Consider the following 8,769-nt stretch of genomic DNA (forward strand, 5'->3'; position numbering starts at 1 on the left):
TTAAGTTAAAAGTTGAACCATAAGTATATTAACTCTGAAGTGAAAAGCAAAAATGTGCAAAAGACCAAAGGGAAATGGCACACCCGAATACTGGCAAGAGCAATCTGTTCCCGAAGATATAGGATTTCTTCTTGTTGTGCTTTCGCACGTGAATACAGTTCCTGAACACAGATTTATACAGCAAATCAACGAACTGTAGTCTCCCTTCAAACTGAAAATTGTATTCTGTACAAATTTAGAGAAGCTACCATAACTTCAGGATCCTGAGAGTCATTGATGGTGTCATTTCCCTTCAAAATCTTCGGTAAAGAACTCATCCCAAAATTTTGCCTGCAACTGTGATGAATTAGTGGCCGTACACACTCGACCGAAAATTCCCAACATAATCTAGCTCATGGATTACCTGTTTGCCAAATCAGAGCTTTGCCCTTGAACTCTTACATCTTTTTGCCCATTAATAGAGCTAATAGGGGAATACATGTTAGATAACTATTTTCAGGAGAGGAAGTCAAATAAAAAGTAGTCAACCAGGTCCGACATCATCGACCAGTTCCTTCCATATCCCAACCTATTCTGATTCACAAAATGCTGAAGCACTTCCGCTCTTCCAGAAATAATAGCCAGATATAAAAGGCAGCAACTAAACTAAAGGAATACACAACTGATACATGTGATAGGTTGGGATAACGGTACTCACTGATACAGAGCCTTTTGGTCTTATAAAGCTATGCTGAAGGAGTCTTCAACGAGTAAGAGTGATGGCGCTTGTGAGAAGTTTGAGCGTCCTAAATGTCTTCTATTTAGACTAGCTTCCTCTTGGACCACGAGGTGATCAAGATCTGGAGTTACAGCTACCTCTTTCCTCCGATCGCCGCCGACCTTGTGAAGAAGACGAAGGAGGTGAAGTTAGTTTTGCCTATTTTATTATTTTTCATTTGAAGAAAGAAAACAAAAAAAAAAAAAAAGGTTTAACTACCGCAGAAGTTTAAGGAAAACTGGCGCAAAGTAAAAGAATTACTCCTTATTAGTAAAAAAACCTTCAAAACAAAAATTCAGGCAAAATTATTTATATAATAATAAATATAAATTAGATTGAGAATCCCTTATTAATCACAACAAACCGAAATAGCAATTGGGTATGTTTACCTTTTTTTTTTTTAAATGTGGAAGAACGAGTCGCCAAGGCTTTCAATCTCTTATCAATATGTAGGAACCAAAGAAAGAAGAAGTTCCTCAAGCGTTTTATTTTTCTACCAAATCAAATATAGGTTATTACAAATTTTATTTATTATTATTAGTTCAACAATATTTTTTAACTAATTCAAATTCATAAAAAGAAATAAATCGTGTAAACATGAAACCTCCCTTCATTTCTCTTTTTTGACGAAAACTATTAAATGTCTTCAAATTAAACAACAATTAAGGAGAATGATATTATCAAAGGGAAATGATTAAATGTATTTGGTGTCATAGAAAATATTTATAAGATAACTTAATATTTTTTGCTGAAAATTATTTTATGTTTTTTTTTATTAGAGAGTAGAAAATGTTTTTCTCAAAAAATATTGAAGATTGATTAAATAAAAATGGTAGCAAATTAAATAGGGTTCTTTAATGGAGTATTCAAATGTTTTATGTGTAATATTATGATGAACTTTATATATATATACTAGTTTTGACGCACGTGCGTTGCACGTAAAAATCAAATTATGTACCACATTATTTTTAAAATATAATATGAATATTGCTAAATAAAAAATTAGGGACTCTTAAAATTTCTCAGTTACACCTCTTAAATAAACTTTCTACTCCCTTCCCCAATAATGCATTACTTTGTTATTATTATTTTGCAGGTGTTTTTACTTTCGATATAAGGGATAATGCACAAGTACCTTCTCAACCTATGCCCGAAATCTCAGAGACACACTTATACTATACTAAGGTCCTATTACCCCCTGAACTTATTTTATTAATAATTTTCCATCCCTTTTCTGTCTACGTGGCACTATCTTGTGGGCCCAATGTTAATTGACTTTTTTCTTCAAACTAGTGTCACGTAGGCCGAAAAGGGGTAGAAAATTACTTATAAAATAAGTTCAGGGGGTAATAGGACCTTAGTATAGTATAAGTGTGTCTCTGGGATTTCGGACATAAGTTGAGGGGGTACTTCTGCATTTTCCCTTGATATAATATAACATATAAAAATAATAATATAAAATATAGAAGATGTACTAAATTGGATGTTTTAGTTGGAGTATTAGATTAATTTAATATTCATATTATGGAGTGCTTTAATTTTACTGAACTTTGAGATTGTCAACATTTTGTAAATAATACATGAAGTTTTAAGAAGAGAAGAATAGAAAATATAAAAAATCGTAGTTAAAAATTGTGAGAAAACCCCTCCATTTATACTTAAAGTATTAGTATGTGCATATTGAATCTTATCATAGAAATATAAAAGATATACTAAATTGAGTGTTTTAAAAATAGTAATAATAATTATTATTGTTATTATTATATTTTTCTAAAATATAGTTTAAAATTTGATGAAGCCCTCTTTATATGGCCAACAAGGGTAGTGTACGAAAAACAACTTGTGGTGCCTCATCAAAAAGAAGTCACAACTCTTTAGAAAAGTCACAACCCTTCAGAAAGGTCAAAATTCATCAGATTAGTCATAACTCTTAGGAAAAGTCGCAAACCTTCGAAAAAGTCACAACTCTTCGGAGTTGCAATCCTTCGAAAAAGTCACAACTCTTCAAAATGGTTGCAACCCTATAGAAAAGTCCCAACCCTTCAAAAAGGTGACAACTCATCAGAAAAGTTATAACTCTTCGAAAATGTCACAACCCTTCAATGTGAAAAGTTGTTTGTCATTAATATAATATAATATAATACACATAAATAAATATAATAAAATATAAAATATTAGGTAATTTACCCGCGTTTTTGAACAATCTTTCCAATAATCATTGTTATAAGAAAAAATATGTAAATTTATGTAGGTTGTTAGCACATTTCTAGAAAAACTAAATTATTTGACATTATCCCATATCTCAAGAATTATAAATATATAATTAATGATTAAAAATATCTTGAATTATTTTTTATCTTTTACATATTGTATCATATTATATTTGATGATATAACCATCTTGTTAAAATTGAGTGATGTTTTTATTTAGCGACTAAACATTACTTTTTCTACTTTTTTGTACATGAAAAATATAGAATCTTATAATTTTATGGTTAGAATAACTCCTTGTGCGAAAAAGTTTATGTGAAAATTTTTTACAATCAATATTATTTATAAATAAGTTAAGACCGTTATTAATGTACACTACAACAACATTAATAATTTTTTTTTGAGATAATCTACTTGTCTGAGGTCAAATGTTCACCACTTTTCGTTATTATTACTTTGCTACTCTAACAAAAACTTATAGAAGGAGAAAAATATAAATTTGAAACAACAACAAAATAATATTGTTGACTCCTATAGAAATTCCTTCTTCATTAAACTGCGGAATGCCCTTCCGGAGTCAATGAAACTTTATGACGTTTTCAGGAATATTTACGTATGATTTTTGCATTATGAAAGTAAAAATATATCAAAATGTTGGATTCTAGACTCATGTTAAAGAAATATTCTCGAACATTAAAAAATTAAAAATGAGTCGAACCTAGATAATTCCAACGCTCAGTAATGAGTTGGGACATGAATGACAATAAATCTATGTTAATCGAATATCTTTTGTAGTTTAAGATATTACTTTTATTTAGAGTAGGTTTTGTTTCATATTCTTCAAATTAATCTTGACGAAAATAATCATAACTTACAAAATAAAATATTTAGAAGAGCGGAATGAAAAGGAAAAAAAAAAGAAATATTTAGAATGATGAAATTCTTTATCATAGTAAGATTATATATATACCAAACAAAAAATAATCAATACAATTATAAGGAGACAACAAAACAACGAGAAAAAATATATATTAAAAGGAGTAAACTATGGAATATTCAATGATGATAACAAATCATTTTAACCAGAAAAGTTCTTATATTTTGAAATAAGATACCTCAAAAAATTGACTAACACTTCAATCAATCTTCAATCCTTAAAGTACTCATAATATCCGGTGATAAAATTTAGTAAAAATAGATAACAACATAAAAATCAAAAAATACAGACATGCAAAGTTATTAACTCTCGGGGATTTTATGAAGAATACAAAATCACATCCTTGTATGTGAAGGAATAATGTTGTTGATGAAGAAATCTAATATTTGTTAGTATTTTTTTAAATGTACCTTCAACAATTTCAATAGAGAAAACTTGCTTGAATATTCAATCAATATTTGTTATTTAATCTGTCCTAAAAAATACTTATGACAATAACTTTGCATAACCATAAACAACAAAGTTTAAAGTATATACTCAAAAACAACAATTAATAAAATAAGCATAAGCTAATGATTGTAAAAAATATACTAGGATATGCAATATTAGAATGAAACGGAATGAAAAAAATCGAGCCCACTAAATGCACAGTGTAATCCTCTATTTATAGACAACAAAGGGTATTGTAAAGAAATGATTATTGTGTCTTATCAGAAAGGTCATAATTTTTTGAAAAAGTTACAACCATTCAGAAAGGGCACAACATTTCATAAAAGTCGCAACTCTTCATAAAAGTCATAGTATTTCATAAAAGTTGCAATTTTTCATAAAAGTCACAATTTATCATGAAAAAGTTATAACTTTTCATGAAAGATGAATGTTAGTTTTGAAAATAAAATAAATTTAAAGAGAATCCTTGCTTGTGGTGGCGTCACATAGGCGAGCCTAGGGTTCTCTTATATATATATATATATATATATATATATATATAAGATAGAAGATATAATAGATTTGGTGTCTTAAGTCGGGGGTATTATATTAATTTAACATTTAACTTATTAGTTTATTCTTTTAAGGCAGTATAGATTAAAAAACTGACAAATATAGATTGATGTAATTTTATTTTGACATGAATTTTTAAAAATTAAAGAAGACTTTTAATTTAAGGATCATATGTAGAATATATAAAAAGATTTTTTTAACTATGTGGTCTTAAAGATGCGTCTTCGCCCCCAAGAAAAAAGAACATTCTAGATTAAAATGAATAAAATAAAATTCCTACAAATAAATTGAAAACGAAAGAGTACTTATTAAATGTAGCTTCGATTCTTCAAACAAGTTTTTGATCAAATACATTTTCTCGGTTAGTTTGATACTTTTCAAATTCTTAACACGAAGTTTTAGTTTGTGCAATAAAAAATCATTAAGTTTTTTGTAAAGTAAGAGTTGCTGCAAAAGTATATTTGACGGCTATGAAAATTAGTGCATATTAGTTATCGCGATACTCTTCTAGTTTGAAGTTGAGTTATTTCATTGTCCTGTTGCATCAATTTTTATTGATCTGTCTATTTTACCCAAAAAAAAAATATTGTAATTAAAAGTACACAAAATAAATTGAAAATGAAAGAGGACTTATTAAATGTAGTTTGGATTCTTCAAACAAGTTATCAAATACCTTTTCTCCATTAGTTTGAGACTTTTCAGATTCTGAATATGAAGTTGTAATTTGTGCAACTGAAAATCATTTAACTTCTTGTCAAGTAAGAGTTGTTGCAAAAGTATATTTTATGGCTATGAAAATGAGTCCATATTAATTATCACGATGCTCTTGTCGTTTGAAGTTGAGTTATTTCATTCTCCTTGTTGCATCAATTTTTACTCATCTATCTAATTTGCCCACAAAAAAATATTGTAATTCCATAATCGGACAACTCTCTCAATCTTCCTTGTTATAAGTAGAAGAATAAAAAACTAACAAAATTCGTTGGTTAAAAGTGTGAGAAACCCCTCTATTTATAGACAACAAATGTTAAGTATGAAAAGATGTTTATCGTGTCTTTTCAGATAAGTCACTAACCTTCAGAAAAGTCACAAATTTTCGAAAAATATCATAACTCATCGAGAAAGTCACAACTCTATAAAAAAAAGTCACAACCTTTTGGAAAAGTCACTACCCATCAATGTGAAAAGGTGTATGCTTTTAATATAATATAGTGCATATAAATATAATATTATATATAGAATATATAATAAATTCAATGTTTTAAGTTGGGGGTATTATAGTAATTCAATATTCATGTTAGGGAGTTCATGCTTTTAAGGTAGTGTGTGTGTATATATATATATACATACATACATACATATATATATATATATATATAAGCATTGACCCAAATGATGGAGTACAGCTCAAAGCGAAAGATTCTGGACTGAAAGCATCAAAACATGTTGAATAAGAGGAGTTCATTGTGTGAGGATTGCATCACACATTGGACTTCGCACGGAGCCTCGGGCTAAACGAACTTCATAGATAAAGAAGATTCTTGCGATGGACTTGTGATGTACGGGAAAGAAGACAAGGTATCTTAGATAGATCTCGCAGCATAGGACTTTTGCTCCACAACGGGATTCACGTTGCATACCCTTATTTTACGGATCAGAGATCTGCAAACTCAAAGAAGTGCGTATCCAATTGGGATTAGGATCTGTTCTACCATTATAAGTAGATCATAGAGACGACATTTTTAGGGTGACACTCTATCATTCGAATATAACTTTTGTCATTCTTTGATATGAACTACTCTAGAATTGTTCTTAGGTTTTAGCTATTGATTTTGCGGATGATTATTATGGTACAAACAAGATACGAAAGTGAGATTTTGTGATTCGAGAGAGAATGGAGTTAGAGTAAGGAGAAAAGAGAGAAATTAAAAAGGAAAAAAGAAGTTAGGAGGTTTGAGGTTTAATCTTGAGTGAGAGAGATGAATATAGGAAATGGAGGTGTGGGGAATGTATATGGAAGGGGGTGAAGGTATTTTAGATGTTTGGGGATCGAGGAAAGCCATTCAAAATCCGTTTTTTCTCTTCCATGAATCAAAATTAAATATCTCTTCAACGAATTACGGTCGATCAGTGGCACACCAATCACCTTCGATAAGACACTGATTCACCATAGACGCTAAAATTTCTTGCTAGTACATTGTTTTGTACTAGAGCTTAATCTTCTAATATACAGTTTTCAACAGGCGATTCACTGGTCAAGCACAGGTTCCTATAATTATTTCTCAGTTCACTGTTGGAACTCCTCATTTAACTAGCATTGTACAATTTCTAACCGACATTCTTCCTATCTGGAGCTTATGGCCATGGAATCCATTTTTCATCATTTTTCCTTGGCGTCTTTCTAAAATTCATCTCTAGCCTCATTCAAGATTTTTTTTGTTCCAATCCATAAGAATCAATTAAAAAGATAAATCGCTTATGATGCATGAGATCCGGCTCGATAATTGATAGAGTTAAAGCCCTTGAAACAAACCAAAACAACAAAAAGTGAAGTAAAGAATTTAAAAATACTTGGATTGCCTTTTAAGAAGCGTTTGACTTAACATTGAGGCACAACTCAAGTACTTCAAGATCATCCAATATCGTGTGGCACCTCTTCTTTCATGGATCATCCATAGAGTGAATCACAAAAACCACTTTACAATCCACTAATGATTTCATAGGATTACCCACACTGGAATTCACCTTATCATCTCCAACTCAAAACTTAAGCTCTACAAACTCAACATCAGTTAATAATCATCCCGTGGAAATGAATGGCCGACCTAGAATGATAGGCACCTCTATATCCATGTTGGAATCTAACACTAACAAATTGGACATGAAAATGAATCTATGTACTTTGAAAAGAATGTCAAATAGTATACCCATAAGCTTTTTGGTAAAGTGATATACCATAGACAATTTCATTAGAGTAGGCTTTGGATCCTCGAGACTCAACTTCTTAAAAATTAAAAGGGGCATCAAGTTTATACTTCCCCTAGATCAGACAAAGCTTTGTCAAACTTATATGCTTTTATGGTATATGGGATTATTAACATTCCCAGATTCTCTTTTAGTAGCCAAATTGTTGTCAATCACAACACTACAATGGTGGGACATCTCAATCATACCCATACCAACCACTCTTTTCTTCTTTAACATCTCCTTCATAAACATTAAATACCCTGACATTTGCAAGTAAACATAACTAGCGGTATATAGACAAACAACTTACTAAAAAGATTAAGAAGCTTTTTAAATTGATTGTTTGTTTTCAACATTCTTTGAGGATATGGAGGGGAACTTAGGCACATCACCCTTAGTGAATTCATCCCATTTCGTTTCCTTAGCTTCTGTGCTAGGAGGATAATCCTCATTTTTGTCATCATCAATCACATACTCCTCAGTCACTTGGTTCTTAGCAATAGCACTTTTGATAGGTGTTCTCAACTTCACCATCAACAACCTTCTCACTTGCCACTTTCTTAGTCATAACCTTGGTATCATCAAAAATCTTTCTACTCCTAGTAACCATCGCCATATAATGGCCATTAGTTTTCTGGTTCGATAGAGTATCACTAGGAAAAGTACCTTTGACTTTTAGATTTATTTGAGCCTAGAGATGATTAATTTGGGTCTCCAAGTGTTTAATAGAAGTAAGTTAGAGCTCATGGTTTGGGTTAAGATAGATGCACTCGATCTCTTTATGGTAAAGGCATATACGGGCTTCAACTTTGATGATTGTACCTCTCGTCTACTCTTTCTCAATTTTGCTCACGCCACTGCCTATCTCTGTCTCTCCATGGATCATATTAATCTTT

General features: G+C 30.6%; 1 protein-coding gene across 7 annotated transcripts in view; it reads right to left on the minus strand.

The window, feature by feature from the left end:
- Positions 1-1,091, minus strand: part of LOC107002582 — a 45,523-nt gene extending 44,432 nt beyond the window's left edge. For 4 of the 7 annotated variants that reach the window (XM_027912354.1, XM_027912355.1, XM_027912357.1 and 1 more), the window contains exons 1-3: positions 404-997; positions 249-330; positions 84-161 (exon numbers count right to left, since the gene is read on the minus strand). In XM_027912354.1, the coding sequence (XP_027768155.1) occupies positions 84-161; positions 249-330; positions 404-480 (237 nt within the window). In that variant the 5' untranslated portion in view covers positions 481-997. Of the gene's footprint in view, positions 1-83; positions 162-248; positions 331-403 lie in introns of all 7 variants that reach the window. The other 3 variants (XM_027912352.1, XM_027912353.1, XM_027912356.1) reach the window with 3 other exon arrangements.
- Positions 1,092-8,769: the final 7,678 nt, after the last annotated feature.

The sequence above is a fragment of the Solanum pennellii genome, chromosome 10 (genome assembly GCF_001406875.1).
Source record: "Solanum pennellii chromosome 10, SPENNV200".
Lineage (NCBI taxonomy): Eukaryota > Viridiplantae > Streptophyta > Magnoliopsida > Solanales > Solanaceae > Solanum > Solanum pennellii.